Below are 17,811 nucleotides of genomic sequence, written 5' to 3' on the forward strand. Positions count from 1 at the left end.
CATTCATCTGCTGATTTTATACAGATTTCATCCAGCTCTGTGAAAATCAGAAGATTGCTGTGGTGCCAAATTATTCAAACAGATCAGAAATCCTGATAGGGAATTATTGAGCGTTTTTGCTCAAGTTCTGTCAACCAGCAGAGATAAATCCACCATTCAAATGCCAACACTGCCCTCTAGCGATTAGATGAAATGAATATACATTGCTTATTCGTTTTCAATGCCGACTCCTCAGTCCGGTGGTCTTGTGTTCCTATGTGCTCAAAGTCCTCCAGCCTGGAATGCCTTCCTCATTCTTTGAAGTAAAGGGAATGTAAGAACATAAGAAGAGCTGGCTGGATCAGGCCAATGGTCCGTCTAGCCCAGCATCCTGTGTCCTCACAGCAGCCAACCAGATTCCTGTTGGAAGCACACAAGCAGGAACTGAGAATGAGATCACTCTCCCCTCCTGCAGTTTCTAGAGCATTGCTGCTATCATCATCATCATCATCATCATCATTTTTATTTGTATGTCGCCTTTCCACAGTTAAAAAAGCAATGCTCAAGACAGCTTACAGCATAACAAGATTTACATAATTACAAAAAACAATAAACAATAAATAAACCACATCAAAAAATGCACAACCAAATGGGAAACAATTTCCACATAAATCAAAATCTAAAACTAAGAATACAGCATTAATATCACAGTTTAAAATGACATAGGCTAAAAATAGCAGCAATTTAAACAAAAAACAAAAACAAAATGGAGTCCTCTCTGCCCAGCGGCAACAGTCCTTTATAGAGCCCATCAGGCCCCGCCCTGGGCCAGGTGGTGAGTGGCAGGACTGGGATCCTCAGGCATTGAGCAGGAGAGTCCTCCTGGGTGGTAGCCACAGCTAGTAGTCACAGATAGCCTTATCTTCCATTCATTTATCTCAGACATAGGCAAACTCAGTCCTCCAGATATTTTGGGACTACAACTCCCATCATCCCTGACCACTGGTCCTGTTAGCTAGGGATGATGGGAGTTGTAATCCCAAAACATCTGGAGGGCCGAGTTTGCCTATGGCTAATTTATCTCATCGTCTTTTAAAACCATCCCACTTGGTCATTGCCTGTGGTGGTGAGTAACGCTATGCACTGAGTGAAGAAGCACTTTTATCAGTCCTGAATCTTCGAACATTCTGCCTCAAAGGGAGACTATACATTTCCACACTCCTCTGCTTGAATGGCTTTGATTTAATGGGGGTTCCCATGCACACGCATACTAGAACATTCACAGATAGTTTTATAGCAGTTGCAAAAAAGGTATAGCAGCTTCTCCTTTGTGACACTTAGATGGGCAAGGTACTGATTAGCATGGAGTGGTTTGTAGGTTAATAGACATCCCCTCCCCACAAATAAACTCATCACCTGTTACAAATATCCATTTTGCCAGAGTTCAAATTTGGTCTGTCTGTTAACTCTCTGTTGTCAACTGCCAAGAATTTGGAGCTTATGCTGTCTGTGACATCATTCATGACAGCAGAATGTTATGTTTGCCTTCAGCTCCGGTTGTCTCCGTGCCAACAGCAAGGGGTCAGGAGTATGGTAAATCCCTCCAACTACAGAGCTATCAATGCAGGAATCTCCAGCAAATTTTATTTTTGCTCTGCTGCCCTATGCCTAATTAATAGCTGTACGTAGCTGGAAGCCTGCTTGCAGAAGTTAGTTCTAATAGATCTCAATGAACAATTCCAACGAATGAACGATTCCAATTGAATGTTATTCAGTAAATTCACCCCAACCCCTTTCATCAGTTTATAGCAGTTTTATAATTCAAACCCCTTTTGAAATGTTCAGTTATCTCTGGATTATTCTTCCAGGTTTCTCTGGCCTTTCCTATGTAGAGGTTGTTGGTTTATCAATTAATTTTACTGGGTAGGGGGCAGTGTCAGATAAACTCTACTCATTCCCAAGCACTTCCCCTATGATAAAAGTCAATATAGCCCCAATATTTATTTATTACCTGCCATGTTGATCCACCTTGCCAGAGTTCAGACATGGGCTGACTGTTAACTGCTTCTAACTCTGCCAAGACTTTTGAGCATAACCCGTTTATGACATCATGTGTGACATCAGAATGTCCATGTTTGAATGCTGCCCAGGCTGTCACCATGCCAACAGGGGTGGCCAGTAAACCTCTGCAACTAGAGAATCAATCAGCCTGACTATCCAATACCTGTGGGTTATTGTTTATGCTTTCTTGATCCTTCCTTTTTTTATTCAGGAATAACTGGTCCTCCAAATAATTTTAATCAGTATGAATATTCAGATCTACAATTTCCAGAGTTCCCAGGGAAGAGGGAATGGTTGTTAAACCCCTCTAAGAATTGTAGCTCTGTGAGGGGAACCAGGTCTCCTAACAACTCTTGGCTCCCTTAGTAAACTACATCTCCCAAGATCCTTTGGGGGAAGTCATGACTTTTAAGTGCAGCACAAAACCTTTATGAACCAGTACAGTACTAGGCTACCCACCCCACCCCACCAGCTGGCAGTGTCTTTCAGTTCTGCATTAAACTCTATTGAACTCAGCAGGACTTCTGTGTAGGCATGCATAGGATGGCAGCATGGCACAGTGGTTAGAGTGGACTATGACCAGGGTTCAAATCCTAACTGGGCTACAAAGCTCACTGGGTGACCTTGGGGACCAGCTGCTGCCTCTCAGCCTAACCTACCTCACAGGGTTGGTAGGGGAGGATTAAACGAGGATTAAGAAAACCATGTTTTCTGCCCTGAGCTGCTTGGAGAAAAACGGTAGGATATAAATGCAGCAAACAGATAAATAAAGGCTGCACTTCCTAAAGCTTTAAAAAAAAAAAAATAGCCCCAAAGAAGCGAATAGTGGTGGGTATAGATCAAGGGAAATCATAGTCCCAATCTATTCTCCTTTGGTCAGATCACACCTGCAATATTGTGTCCTGTTCTGGGCGCCCAAATTTAGTAAGGCTATTGAAAAGCTGGAACATGTGCAGAGGAGGGCAACTGAGATGATCTGGAAACCCAGCCTTATGAAGGAGCTTTCAAGAGAGGAGACTGAGCGGAGATAAGATAGCCATCTTCAAATATCCGAAGGGCTGTCCCCTGGAAGAGGGAACAAGCTTATTTTCTCCTGCTCTCTGGAGGGTAGAACTCGAACTCATGGCTTCAAGTTACAAGAAAGGAGGTTCCGACCCAACATCGGGAAGAACTTTCTGACGGTAAGAGCTGTTTGACTCCCTCGGGAGCTTGCGGACTCTCCTTCCTTGGGGGGTTTTAAGCAGAGCTTGGCTGGCCATCTGTCAAGGATGCTGCAGCCGAGATTCCTGCATCGCAGGGGGTTGGGCTAGATGACCCTCGGGTGCCCCTAATTCAAAGTGAAGGGCGGCCAAGGCTCCTTCCCCCCCAGAGGGGAAAACATGGCGCCTCCTCTGGGAAGGGACGAAACCAAGCAAGGCGGGGACTTCTCCCCCCTTCCCCCAAGGAAGCGAAGCGGCGCGGCAAAGGAGAGCCCCGGCGGCCTTCCTCGCTTCTGGCCTGTAGGAGGCAAACGGCTCCCGGCGCCTGGGCGGAAGAAGGCGGGCTCTCGGCGGGGCCGCGATGGCTGACGAGGGCGGGCAGCCTCCGCCGAAAGGGCCCTGCTGCCGCGCCGGCCTCCCCGCGCGCTATTTCTGCACGGCGGGCCGCGGGATGGAGCCTTTCCTGCTGAGGGAGGTGCGGACTCGGCTGGACGCCGCGCAGGTGAGGCCCTCCGGCCGGGCTGCGAGGAAAGTCCGGCGAATCCCTTCGGACCGACAGCCTCGCTCCGCCTCCTTGCCGGCGGAGAGGAGGATGGGTGGCTAAACACGCTCCCTTTGTGACTTCGGAAAGGCGGTGCAGACGAGCGACCTGTCCCGGGGTTAGGTTGCTTCGTCTGCACGGCCAGGGCCGGATTGACGTATAAACTAAACACTCTCTTGGCCCCACTCTCTTGCACCCCCCCAGATGTAAAGGTAAAAAAACTAGATGTACATTTCCAAAATATAAGATAAAAAGCAAATAAAATTAAAGCTACATACAGTGGTATCTCGGGTTAAGTTCTGGAGGTCCGTTCTTAACCTGAAACTGTTCTTAACCTGAAGCACCACTTTAGCTAATGGGGCCTCCTGCTGCCGCCGTGCCGCCAGAGCACGATTTCTGTTCTCATCCTGAAGCAAAGTTACTGTATTAATCTCAAGCACTATTTCTGGGTTAGTGGAGTCTGTAACCTGAAGCATATGTAACCTGAAGCGTATGTAACCCGAGGTACCACTGTAATTTTAAGTTAGAGCTTAATAATTATTTCACTACAGTCATACCTCGGGTTACAGGCACTTCAGGTTGCGTTTTTTCGGGTTACGCACCTGCCGAAACCTTGGAGTACCAAAACGGGTTACTTCCGGGTTTCAGCAGTCACACATGCGCAGAAGCGCAAAATTGTGCTTTGCGCGTGTGCAGAAGCGCCGAATCGCAACCCGCACGTGTGCAGATGCGCTGCTGCGGGTTGCGAATGCTGTGGGTTGCAAATGTGCATCCCGCACGGATCACGTTCGCAACCCAAGCGTCCATTGTATTAATATACTTCTTCTTAATTGTATTTCAGTTCAACAATTACTTTGATAAAATACATATTTTGTTATGTGCAAATGGCTTTAGATACCTATTAGGTCCATAAATTATCATATAGCATATATTGAACACAAAAAACAGCAACAATTTGTTGTTGACAAAGGACAGCTGGACATATAAAGGGCCCCATTACCTTCAGTAGCTTAGGGCCTCATCAATTCCGGCCATGTTCATGGCCTCTCCCTTCTGGAGCTCCTCTCCCTGTTTGCTCAAAAGGAGAGCTCCCCACACCCTCAGTGGTCAATGGGGGAGTTGCCCACAAAACAGGGTTGAGGACGCATTGAAAGCACATCTAGTTCTCCGCGCACCCCAAACCACAGAAGAATCCTGGGAACTGTAGTTTAAGGGTGCTGAGGATTCTAGCTCTGTGAGGGGCAACTGTGGTTCCTGCTGTGATGCTTTGGGAACAGTCGTGTGCATTCTGGGTATGCGTTAAGTTTAATTAGTATTATTATTATTATTAATTTATATACCGCCCTATACCTGCAGACCTCAGGGCGGTTCACAGAATAAAATCAAGATATAAAACCACAAAATACATAATAAAAATAAAAACAACCCAATAGCCCCCGCCCCCACAAAAAAACACATTTTAAAAGGGCATAGGACATGGGTAGGCAAACTAAGGTCCGGGGGCCTGATCCGGCCCAGTCACCTTCTCAATCCGGCCCGCAGACAGTCTGGGAATCAGCATGTTTTGACATGAGTAGAATGTGTCCTTTTATTTATTTAAAATGCATCTCTGGGTTATTTGTGGGGCTTAGGAATGCGTTCTTTTCCCCAAAAAATATAGTCCAGCCCCCCACGAGGTCCGAGGGAGGGTGGACCAGCCCCCTGCTGAAAAGGTTTGCTGACTCCTGTCATAGTATGTCAATCAGATCAACCAAAGGCCTGGTTAAAAAGGAACGTTTTTGCCAGGCGCCTAAAGGTGTACAGTGGTACCTCAGGTAACATACGCTTCAGGTTACAGACTCCGCTAACCCAGAAATAGTACCTCGGGTTAAGAACTTTGCTTCAGGAGGAGAACAGAAATCGTGCTCCAGCAGCGCGGTGGCATCAGGAGGCCCCATTAGCTAAAGTGGTGCTTCAGGTTAAGAACAGTTTCAGGTTAAGAACGGACCTCCGGAACGAATTAAGTACTTAACCCGAGGTACCACTGTATAATGAAAGCTCCAGGCAAACTTCCCTGGGAAAGTGTAAGGTGCCAGTCCACCCAATGTCTGCATCCCGGTCATAACTGGGACTATGACTTCATCCTAGCAGTGTAACAATAAAACGGCTGGCACATTTGCAAGGCTAAGCAAAGGTCCACTGTGGTTTCAAATCCCATTTTCAAATCCCATGTGGCTTCAGCCCATTTTATTAGTGTTGTGAGCTGCTTTGAGGACTAAAGTAGAAGAGCAGGGTATAAATCAACTGGCTAAATCATAATAAACAAATCATTTATGGGCAATTCCATTTTCAGATTTACTATATAATCAGTGTACATTCTCTGTCAAGGTGGAATATGTATCGGGAAAAGTCTTCTTCACCACCAGGGCAGAGCTGAGTATGCTGAAGGAGCTGAAGTCTGCAGAGCGGTTGTTTTTGCTGCTGAATAAATATCCTCCACTTTCCATCTCTAGAAATAAAGGTAATTTTTTTTTTTTTACTGTAGTCTTGTGGGTTTGCCTCGTGCAGGCCTATCTCCTGTAACCTTCCACAGCGAGAAAGACTACCCTATAACCTTCCTGCTTCTTTGTTAAAAGGAGTCAGTGCTGAGTAGCTTTGGGGTTCAATGTGGTAAGCGGTCATTCAGATTCCTGCTCAGCTATTTATTTTTCATAGCTTGCATCTTGCCCTTTATCTGTAGACCTCGGGGCAGGTTATAACCGAGAAAGTAAACACAACAAGCAATACTAAAAACTGCTAAATCTGTCCGTTCAGTGAATTTTGTGGACCAGGACTGTTTTTCCTCGAAGGCCTGTCCAAAAAAAATATGCACGTTTTTGGTTATTCTGCTCTTCCATGCTCTGCTTTTCCCTTTTCTTTAAACACACTTTTTACCACTGAATTGGACCAAATGGCAAACCTAATTGCCGTTTGGTCCAATTCAGTGGTAACCACCTTGTGTCTTCCTGGGAGAAAGCGATGGGACAAACCCAGAGTGTACATTTGTTGGGCAGATACAGCTTGCCTTTCAGGTGCTCATCCAGCTTCAGCTGCTATTCATCCCAAGTGAACAGCACGTTACAAGGCAAGTTACAGGTTACTGGTGGTGCCATCACAGCCATCAGCAGCACAGACCCATATTCTGGCTCCTGAGGGTTCTCCTAAGCAGTTCATTGAGGTCAGACAGGTCCTTGGCTAGCTGCTGGATCTTGGGTGAGGATTTTTGGGGGGCATCATCTAGAGGAGCTTTCCCAGTGTGCTTCACTGGGAGCTCAGGTTCTTGGCTGCTGCTGTTGCAGCACTGTAGGCAGATATGGTACTGAGCCAGCTCACAGGCAACATGGCCATCGCAGCAGCTCCAGGAGGTGGTAGGAAGGAGCTGCCAGGGGCTTCCTCTGTCTTCAGCATGCAAGCTGCAGAGGGCCCCAAAGGAGCTAACTCTCTAGCCAAGACATCTCTCTGGTGTACTTGGACAGGTGGACACTATCTCAAGACCTCACTTACCTAAGTGGGTTGTTGTGAAGCTTAAGCTGCTGCTCGGCGCTCATTGGAATAAGGACGAGATGCGTATTCAATAAATAGGGAAATTGAAAGGGGCCTATCATAGCAAGTCCCTGCTCCCCTCTCCCTTTCAACCCCATTTTGAATAAAAATTGTGTTGAATGTCTAGGGCAGAGCTTTGCAAACGTTTCCTAGCACACTTTTTAGACATCATTTCGCGACACAGTAATTCAGTTTTACTAGCAAACAGGAGGTTAAACTTCTTTCCAGCCCCGGGAGCAGTGCAGGGAGAGTTCACACAACACACCTGCACACTGCAGCTGACACACTAACGTGCTGTGACACATGGTTTGGACAACCCTGGTCTAGGGTAGTGTAGGCCTCCTTTCTTTTTACCTTGCTTGTTTAGCCCATATTGCTCATGAACATTTAGGCAACCACATGGGAGCATTAGATCTACACAGGCATACATGTGGGATTCTAGAGTCTGAGCTGTATCTTCAGCAAGATGTATGAACTAGTATACCATCATCATCACACCTTGACACATCTCTGGGATCCCATGCAGCTGGTGTTTGAGGAATAGACCCCTTTTTTGAAAACAGAAAACAGTGATTTGATAGCTTTCAGTGTTATTTGCTTAATTAAAAAGTAAGAAAGCCCTTATTATTTTAGTCAAAAGCAGGAATGAAAACATTCATTTGTTCTCTAAATAGCTAAAACATAACTATAGGCTTCATACAAGTTTAACACCTACTTAAAAATAATAGCACAATCCTAGCTATGTTTACGCCAAAGGAAGTCACACAGAATTTCAATGGGACTTATGCCCCAATGGGACTTACGTGTATTTGGGTGTAGAATTGCAATCTAAACTTGCTTGAATGTTTCTCTTGAACACAAGCTCTCCAGCTGATTAAGGCAGCTTAGTGGCTTTATGGTTCTTAGGTTTGGTTCTTAGGTCTTAGTATGCCAGGCCCAGGAAGGAGGAAAGTGGCTTGCTAGGCAAAGTCTGGCGGATTAGATAAGATGGGGAGGAAGCATGGGTCTTAGGAGAGAAAAGTATTACGTTCCCTCACCCCCTAAGAAAACAGTCCTTGGAATATATTCCATAATACTTCAAAATATACAGTTTATTGTTATGTGCTATTTATGTGTTAAAGATTACATGAGTTTAGATTCTTCATTTCTTTTAGGCAGAGTAATTCATGACATTCAAAAACTTGTAAATGAGACTCCCAGGCTTTGGCTGGATATGGTTACTCTTTGGAGAAGTCTTCATTGCCAGGAGGTGAAAGAAGAAAACAGGTGTGAAGAACGTCCAGACTCCCAGAAACGGAAGCTGGAAGAGGAGGGCAGCATCCAAAATAAAAAACAGAAGAGAGAATTAATATCGGAGACAGTTTCTGGTGAAACTCAAATAGAAAACCAACAGAGTTGTAACACCTCCGAGGTTCATAACAGCAACAGCTTGTCTTCAGGCAGATCGTTTTTGGAAAAGACTCCTGAACTTACTCAAGAGAAATCTGGCGAGAGCAGCAGTTGCTTCAGCTTCAGAGTTTCCTGCCGCTGTAGTGGAGCCCTTGCAAAAATATTTACTGCTCAGGTTTGTGGGCATTTCTTTGGCCACTGTGAGAACAGGATGTGGGACTAGATGGGCCACTGGTTGGAATCCAGCAGAACTATTCTTATGTTCTTATCTACAAACAAGATGCATGCAGGTTCTTTTAACACAATCCCAACATACAGCATCAGGCTGCTAATGAAATAGTTAAATGTTCTTGATTGTGTGCTGCCAGCCCAGATTATTATGCAGGCGGCTGAGAGTTTATTTCTTCGTTATGCATAATCAGTAGTCATTAAGTTTTCTGAATGGCAGATGCATAAGGAAAAAATAGCACTGCTTGAGTGGGCTGTATAGGAATCATTAGCATTCTGCATCCTAAATAATATTTTTTAAAGCAAACTGAGCTTTACAGACTTGTCTTCTGTACCATCTTTTGGAATTCCTATTAATTGGCAAAGGGGGGTGTGTGTGTGTGTGGAGTGCTGAATTACGCTTGATTATCCATACTCGAGATAAATTTAAAGACTGCTATTCTGAAGGTTTGGTTATCAAGCAAAAATAACGTCTTGTCTTATAAAGCAGAACGCTCTTAGTAGATGTTGATGAGAACGTGGAAGAAGCAATTAATTCCGTTCTTTGAACTCTTTTTCAAAAATGTCTTCAGTTTGGAAGAATATTCCATGAAATAATTGCTTCCTCCAAGTAATTATGGATTGTGTCATTTCAAGATTTCAGTCCTTAACGTGGACTACGCTACATAGAACTTATCGGGAGTTGCTTCAAGGAAGGCATGCATAGGTTGAGACTGCAAGATCTTTTGGCCCCAGCCACCATGGTCAAGGGTGATGGGAACTGTTTCTAACATAACAAGATATGGAAGTCACCAGATTAGCTTCCACTGATCTCAGCCTAACCCGTCTTCTTTTCTTCCTGGCCATTTTAAGTTTCAGGAGCAATTTGTCATGCCACATGCTCAGGTCCCTCTCATTGCTGATTTGTCTTTTCAGGAGATGGGGAGGATAATTGGAACAGCTCTTATGAAGAATTTTGGATGGAAAGCAGATTTGAGAAATCCTGACATAGAGGTAACAAAGTTAATATAGTGGTACCTCGGGTTACATACACTTCAGGTTACATACGCTTCAGGTTACAGTCTCTGCTAACCCAGAAATAGTGCTTCAGGTTAAGAACTTTGCTTCAGGATGAGAACAGAAATTGTGCTCCTGCAGCACAGTGGCAGTGGGAGGCCCCATTAGCTAAAATGGTGCTTCAAGTTAAGAACAGTTTCAGGTTAAGAACGGACCTCTGGAACGAATTAAGTACTTAACCCAAGGTACCACTGTACATTGAAATGTGGGTAATCTCTGTGGATTCTTGGTCCTCAGATAAAGGTCTTGATCTGACTAAGTTGTACTTATTTGTACACTGAAGTTCCTCTCAAAGTCCCTTTGAGATTAGGCTTTGGGAATCAAACCAATGTGTCCTCCTAACCCAGTATTCTGTCTCTAACAATGGAAAGATCCAGGTACCTTAAGAGGTTTTTAACACAGCAAGGTACTAATAGAGCACAGTGATCCTGCAATAACCAGTCTCTGGATGCTTAATGTCTGAAGACCTTCAACCAGTTGGCAGTTATGAGATTCTCTGATTTATGAATGGCAGCCCTGTGCAAATTTTATATTTTATAAATTCACTTAAAATATACTAGAATTAATGCACAGATCTGTACCTGCAGCACCGCACTCTAAAGGAGGAAACTTTGCCACCTGGGTGAGATTAACCCCTTTGATTTCTTTTAAAAGCAGGGATGTTACTAGACTATCATTGCCATCATCCCTAATAAAAGTTTCTGATCAGCAACATCCAGAGTTGTTTTAAAATTAGTCTTATTCTGTAATTCACCTAACAATAAGCAAAGACGAAAGAGCAAAGATAATGAGTTTTAAAATAACTTCAAAGCAGGATAAAGAGCATGCTAGCTGGATATCTAAAAGGGGAGTTACATGCATAAAGGTCTGCAAGGAGTAGTGAAATCTCATATGCAAGAAGTTGCACAAGGGAGTGGTGATTTAATCAGAATTTAATACTAAGGAGCCAAGAAGGAGAATTGAAAGAAAGCAAAGAAATTAGATATGGAAGAGGGCAAATCTGTGAAGATGCTTTAATCTCAGAAGTTTAAACAAAATGCAACAATAAAGGAAGCCTGTGAAGAGAATAAAGATTAAAGCAAAAAGAAAGAAAAATGAACAAAAAAAATTAAAAGAGAGAGAAGAGGCTTAAACCAGAAGAAACAGGATAAGCAGACATTTCAATTATCAACAAAGGATAGAATGAAAAACTGAATATGAACTGTAGTAGAATCAATAGATAAAAGACAAATTTTAGACTATAAAACTGATACCTTGATAGTTCATGCTTGTGGCAGTGCTTTTTTTATTTTTACATTTTTCATATATATTTTCCTTATAGAATTTACAGCCCAGCCCTACAGACTTCCTGTCAAAACCCTGTGCTAAACTCCCATGGATGGTGTAGTGCTGTCTCTGAAACAGCTAATGCCACTCTCAGCCAGGCAGAAACAAATGAGGAGTTCAGCACTGCATTGGGTTCTTCTCCACAATTCTTCCTCTGTTCTTCAGTCCTCAGCACCAGTATAAATATATGCACTGGCAGAGATGCACCATGGTGCAACCTCAGATCTGCACAGCTGCAACTTCCATGCAAATCTGACTATTCCAGGGATTGCCTTTGCCCACAAGGTGTACCTATTTGATACAGATAGTCCCCAGTATAATAACTTTTGTATGAGAATCAGATTGCTTGCTAGTTTAAAATTTTTTTTAATACCATTGAAAATATCATTGAGATAGGACATTTGAATATATATATTCAAATCGGCTAAAGCTGAAAATGCAAGTAACTTTTCATTGTAATATTCCATTGCCTTTCAGATCTTTGTGCATCTAAATGACATTTACTCTGTGATTGGGATTCCTGTTTTCAGGTAAATACTGCATTAAAAACTACAGTTCAGAGTCCAAAAGGACACTTTTAATTGAAGTAAATTTCTGAGGGGTTACTGTGTTTCCCTGTTGTATATAATACAACAAAGAGTCCCATGGCACCTTAAAAACTTGACATTTTAATTGTGGCATGAGGCTTTATGAATTACTGCCCCCTTAAATCAGATCTGTGGACTGTTATTCTCAGTTGGCTGATGGAGTAAAATAATATACATATACACTGGTGCAGAGAGCGGAAATTCTAAGCAGTAGGACCAAACTGCCATGAAACGCAAGGAGTAACTGTGAGTTTGTTGCATTTCTCTGCAGAGCCCTGATTAGATGTATACAAGATAAGAACAGGCTGGTATAGCAGCAGTCACTGTGATGGAACTCTTGTTCTTGCTGACAATAAGAAGGGAGACAATTACTTTAGTGGAAAAGATCTTTCCAATTTCAGTTCAAAAGACTTCTGAATTAAAGTATGGTGACTTGTGAGGTCAGCTCCAGAATGTTCTGGGGTGTTTAAATGTGACCAGTGACTGCTGTCTTTTGCATTTCATCATGGACTTTTGGTCCCGCTGTTTGCAAAGTTATTTTCCTTCCTCTGTACCCATGTGTGTATATCTGTTTATCTAGACAATTTTCCACTGGTTCTTCGGGGCTATCTCCCCATCTGTTCTAGTCCTAAGTACTTAACAACAATATATCTCATTGTCATTTGTCTCTGTATCTTAAACAAGATTTGCCACCAGCTTATTCGCAAATTTGAAGATTTGGGGATAAAAACTTCTTATCTATTTGGAATAACAATAGCGCATAGTTTTAGAGTTTGAGTATATTAGAATTCTGTGTGTGAGAGAGAGATACATTTTGATATGGTGTTTTGTTTGCAGACTTCCCTTGGCAAGCAGATCATATATCAAAACAGCTGGGTTGCGATCTACCGTTGCCTGGGCTATGGCATCCCTTGCTGAAATCAAGGTAATCAGCCAAGTAGAGTTTTAGTTGCTCTGTGGTTACCAAGCAATTCTCAGTAACCAGAATCTTGCCACTGGAAGTATTTTAAATGCAAGCGAGAGCTTGTGTAGAATCGTAGAATGGCTAAGGTGGCAGTCAGCGTCCTGTTTACTTGGGAGTAAGCCCCAATGAACCCAAGCAGACTTAATTTCTGACTGAACACACAAAAAATGGTGCTGTGTTTAGAGCTGTTTCTGCTTGGCTCCAGCCCCCAAGTGCATCATGGGAATCATAATGAATACTCTAAACCAGCAGCGGGGAACCCATGAGCCTCCAGATGTTTCTGGGCTCCCAACACCACATTCCTTCTCCATTGGCCATGCTGGCTGGGCTGATGGGAGTTGGGAGTCCCTCAACTGCTGGAGGGCCGCCAGTTCGCCAGCCCTGCCCTACACCATTGTTCTAAGGATTGCTGAAAAGGAACTATTAATGAACGTATGGAAAATAATTCATCAGTGCCCCACAGGCAACGAGATATAAGTATTATTGAGTCAGATACTTTTAAGCATGTTTGTAGATTGGGCTACATGAGTTTACAGCATGCCTTTCAGCTGCAATAGCTCCATTTTTACTAATTTCACACAGTGCCCCAACTATGCAGAATGCTTTGCCATTCCCTTGCTATTGATGCTAGCAATATATGAGAAATGTAGAGCAATTTCACAGACAGGGGCATGGGGTTCAGATATAGTCAGTTGCCCAAGGTGAACCACTGATCCTGCAACTAAGGCAGGACTTCAATCCATGCTTCCTACATCTTTGTTGTGTACAACAGCATCGTCTGTATTCCATGTCTGTTCTCGTGGTTTATTCTAAATGACCACAGCATTGACCAGAGGAGCCTAACCATGTAAAGCTCAGTCTTTTGTTTCTTGCTTCCTTTAATTTGGTAGATAAGATCTTTGTACCAGAAGACAGATTTCCTAATGTCTTGACAGATGGAATAGTGTTGTGTTTGCTTTTCTTTCTTTTTTTCTCCACAGCCTGGTGCATTTGTACTGGATCCTACATGTGGGCTAGGAACAATACTCCTAGAAGCAGCGACCGAATGGCCTGTAAGCTCCGTCATAACAGCAAGTGTGATGTCTGGCCACAGATGGCATCTTGTGGCCAAATCTGTAAATAATGAACCTCTAATATGCAGCAGCGGGGCTGAAAATTAGGTTCCAGAATTTCTCTCTAGAAAATTTGTTGACTTTTAGATTAAGCGTTCATGCTAATACAAACTGCTGATTCCTTCTAGCTCGTGATTCTGCAGTTGGTGGTGGTAGTATGCCTAATTCTCAGTGATTATTTTGATAATTTATGGGGATTAAAAAAAAAAAACTAATGTAAATGTTTGTTTTTTTTCTCTTCAGAATGTGCATTATTTAGGGACTGACATAAGTGATTCACAATTAGAAGGAGCCTACACTAATATTAAAGCTGCAGGCCTGGTGGATAAAATCGGGTTACTGAAAGCTTCTGTGACAGGTAAGAGCTGGCAAGGGTATCTGCAGTACTATACAAATCAATTTATTGCTTTATATTTCCTTTATTGTAATTGAAACGATGATTTGTGACTGCATCAAATACTTTGTGATGCCTTGTAGTCAGTTGTTAGTCCCTAATTAGAGTTATTATTATATACAAAGGAGAATAATGGCTGAGCATTTCACATGCTTAAATGTCTAAATATCTCGTAGCATTGCCATTTCAGTCGGAAAGCATTGATGTTGTTCTTGCGGACATCCCCTTTGGAAAGAAGTTCAAAATAACAAAAGACATGACCTTACTGCCGGACGTTTTTCAAGAAATCGAAAGGTATGTGCGTTCTGATATCTGAGGCACAAGAACTGCTACTGCAGATTGGGATCTGGCTAATGGTATTGCAGGCTAAACAAATGAAAAGTCACATTTCAACGTGGCCATGTTACCTACTGGATGAAGTTGAGAATTTAAAACAGGGAGATAAAAATCATGTTGCCAGTAGTCCTTAGTTGCTTTTAAAAGGCCATGAGTGATTTTAGAATAAACATCTCTAAGATTTGTCATGACTGCCGTATAGTTAGCCTCTGTACACTGAAAAGTCTTCTGCTGAATTAATAAATATTGTAGCTGCACAAGGATATTAATAACTATCCTCTGGTTGTTCCCTTTCAGGGTGCTTTGTGGTGGAGGGATTGTTGTGCTGCTACTTAGTCAAGAGCTCTACAAGCGCCTCTCTGGTGACATTGCCAGCAGTCTAGGTACTAAGAACTGCATCCCTGCAAGTCCTTGCAAACAAAGTACCGTGATGTTAGTCAGCAACACCAAAGGAAACAGCATTGGCCCCACGACTGTTCCCCTATCAACTCAAGAGGCAGAGAGCGAAGACACCAGCGATAAAAGGATGACTTTTGGCTCACTGGTGCTGGTGGAATCCTTGGAAGTTAGCCTTGGCAAAACAGGTGCATTCATATGCAAGTATAAGAAGGTAACAGGAGGTTTTGCAAGAAGTTAGCAGCATTCAGCAAGTGTGCATGAAGTAGTTTGGAGCTTCTGCTTTGAACCATATGGATCTGGAGGAGCTGAGCTTTGGTGAGCCCAGAGCTCAGCCATCAGAATTGCCTTAGCTTCCATACCTCCAGTGGGCCCCAAAGGTATGCAGCAAGGGTCTCTAAATGTGAAGGCCTTTGGCCAAATCTAGGCCTTTAAGGATGCTTAATTCCTTTTCCAATCTAGATAGAAAAGAGGTCTGGAGAAGGTGTGGTTAGTGTAAACAGGGCTTGCTGGCAGGCAGCTTTATTAAGGATGTGGTGCAGGTTCACCCCTAGGAAAGTAAGTTGCCAACCAGGAGCTGATATACCATGCCTGATAAAGGAGTTGGTGGCAGTCCTTGGTGCTTACATGGGACCATTTTGCCACAATAGGGTGGGGCTCAAGGCAGGCTGTGACATTGTGCTGGCAGAAAGGGGCATGGTGCCCTATTTTGTGTGCTGCAGTGCTGATGCCGTAAATCACAGGGGTGAAAAAAGTCTGCCTTTTTTGAGAGCAGACGTGTGGCTTATAAGTGCATCTCCTGTGTCTTTAACAAAATCCGGACACAGCTGTAGTCTGGCCGCTTTTGACCACGACACGTTAACTTCCATGCTTGACAGTGCATTATACGTAAGCCAAGTGAGGGAGGAATTTAAGGTGACTGTTCCATCAGTGCAAGAATTTCGGAGTGTTAGATGGAACAATTCCCTCTCCCCCCCCCCCCGGGCACTCTGCTCCTGATCACCCCTTGGAAGTGCACTGAAAAGGAGAGGGTGAAGCTCCGTTGCACAGGGCTTGTGCTGATTGGGCTCATTGGACTCCTACCCTTTATGCTTGCACTAATTTTAATTGCTTTGGAATAAATTGATTTCTTTTTTTCCCTCTTGTTTCATAAGTAAACCAAAATAAACATGACTGGAAAATTCCAGTATGCTTTTCAGAATGGTGTAAAATTCCAGTGATAATATTCAGAAAGGTGCAAAGTAGTATAGCCACATAACTGGAGACAGAGTTTTTAACTCGAGGTTGTATTTTTGTCTTAAACTTACATGACGGTTTAAGAAGGACCCATTTCCAAGTCACTCACTTGGAAATTTTTACAAACACTTTCAACGGAAGTTCTACCACAAAACTTTTTTTTTAGACAAAGAGGCTGAGGTTGTACAACAGATGTTACTTCCAACAATATTAAATGTCATATAATTGTTTTTGTACAATTAAACTCATTTATACATGGCATTTGGCTTCGTATGAAATACAAAATGTATTTCAGAGAGATACATTAAAAGTAGGAATCTAGCTACCGCAGAATAGTCAGATGAGTAGTTTAAAACTTTTTCTACTACAGGAACTGCTAGTGGCGTTTTGGTTTACTGAAGAGGTCCCCCTCCCGCACTCTGGAAGTCATTCCCCTTCAGCTCCTTCCCTACATTACTGCTAAAACAAATTGCCCATCCACTTACAACATCAGAACTCTTCACAGTCTCTCACACAATACCATTCGGTAACCACTAAAGATACCCAAAGGAGGAGGTTTATTTCACTTAAAGTCTAAAGTATTTTACAGTGCAATCTTATACGTGTCAACTCAGAAGTAAGCCCTACTGAGTTCAATTGGGCTTACCCCCAAGTAAGTGGGTATAGGATTACAACCCAAGACTGGTCGAGGGTAATAGGGTTGAGATTTGGGGAGTTGTTGTTGTTGTTGTTGTTGTTGGTTGTTAATTTACCTTATGTACAAACCTCTGCTAAATAAAACAGCCCTACATTGTCAACGCAGGTTTCTTACCAGAGTGAGAACAGCCCTGTCTCGCTTGTGATGTGTGCATATACACTGTGCTAAATTGCAGTCATCAGTTCCACAAGAACTCAGTTGTCTGAACGTTTTATTTCAGCCACCCTGAAGGTAGAGAAGAAATCCTCTGTATTTCCTGGCTAGTAAGACACAATGTTTGGTATTTAAGGGACAGGGTTTTGTTTTCATTTGTGCTTGGAATTATGAATTTAGCTCCCTTATAAATCCTTGAAGACTACTCTTCACCTGTTGCCTTTCAAGGGGAGGGATTATCCCCTGATAAGCAGTCATACAGAAGAGTCTCTGGTAGACTTTAGATGGCTAATCTTTGTCCTGCTAATGAGTGGATAAGTGGTGCAAAGACATCCTGCTGCTACGATGAGTCCTAAGCTGCACCAAGCACAGAATATAGACCAGCTGTATCCATGTTCCACGTCATCAGGAAGACCATAGATAAATTTGGGTAAGCGGTTTAGGTCATAGGAGACACTTGCTGCATAAGTGCAGAGAGAAATAGTGCAAAAGATGCCTGCAAAGGAGACAAAATCACAATGTCATGGTTACCAAATGTGCACAATCAGCAATTACTTAACAGCTCAAAATAGCCCAGGATAAAATCATCAAGAGAC

General features: G+C 43.1%; 2 protein-coding genes and 1 long non-coding RNA gene across 10 annotated transcripts in view; 1 reads left to right on the forward strand and 2 right to left on the reverse strand.

The window, feature by feature from the left end:
- Positions 1-161: 161 nt before the first annotated feature.
- Positions 162-2,907, reverse strand: LOC308473300. The gene is made up of 2 exons (XR_013984018.1): positions 1,991-2,907; positions 162-399 (listed from the first exon to the last, which is right to left on the reverse strand). It is a non-coding gene; the product is annotated as an uncharacterized lncRNA (long non-coding RNA).
- A 180-nt stretch (positions 2,908-3,087) lies between these two features.
- THUMPD2 (THUMP domain 2 tRNA and snRNA guanosine methyltransferase) lies at positions 3,088-17,162 on the forward strand. Of its 2 annotated transcripts, none has more exons than XM_080998691.1 (10): positions 3,088-3,221; positions 6,148-6,280; positions 8,496-8,905; positions 9,874-9,951; positions 11,818-11,870; positions 12,765-12,852; positions 13,872-13,943; positions 14,247-14,361; positions 14,574-14,691; positions 15,031-17,162. In XM_080998691.1, the coding sequence occupies exons 2-10, from the start codon at positions 6,199-6,201 to the stop codon at positions 15,368-15,370; spliced, it is 1,356 nt and encodes a 451-aa protein (XP_080854817.1). In that variant the 5' UTR covers positions 3,088-3,221; positions 6,148-6,198; the 3' UTR covers positions 15,371-17,162. The 2 variants fall into 2 exon arrangements, with proteins under 2 accessions (XP_080854817.1, XP_080854816.1); XM_080998690.1 differs by lacking the exon at positions 3,088-3,221 and adding an exon at positions 3,445-3,741.
- A 94-nt stretch (positions 17,163-17,256) lies between these two features.
- Positions 17,257-17,811, reverse strand: part of TMEM178A (transmembrane protein 178A) — a 29,314-nt gene continuing 28,759 nt past the window's right edge. For all 7 annotated transcript variants that reach the window (XM_080998695.1, XM_080998696.1, XM_080998697.1 and 4 more), the window contains one exon: positions 17,257-17,711. In XM_080998695.1, the coding sequence (XP_080854821.1) occupies positions 17,470-17,711 (242 nt within the window). In that variant the 3' untranslated portion in view covers positions 17,257-17,469. The remainder of the gene's footprint in view (positions 17,712-17,811) is intronic.

This window comes from Podarcis pityusensis, assembly GCF_964106645.2.
Source record: "Podarcis pityusensis genome assembly, chromosome: 3".
NCBI classification, from domain to species: Eukaryota; Metazoa; Chordata; class Lepidosauria; order Squamata; family Lacertidae; genus Podarcis; species Podarcis pityusensis.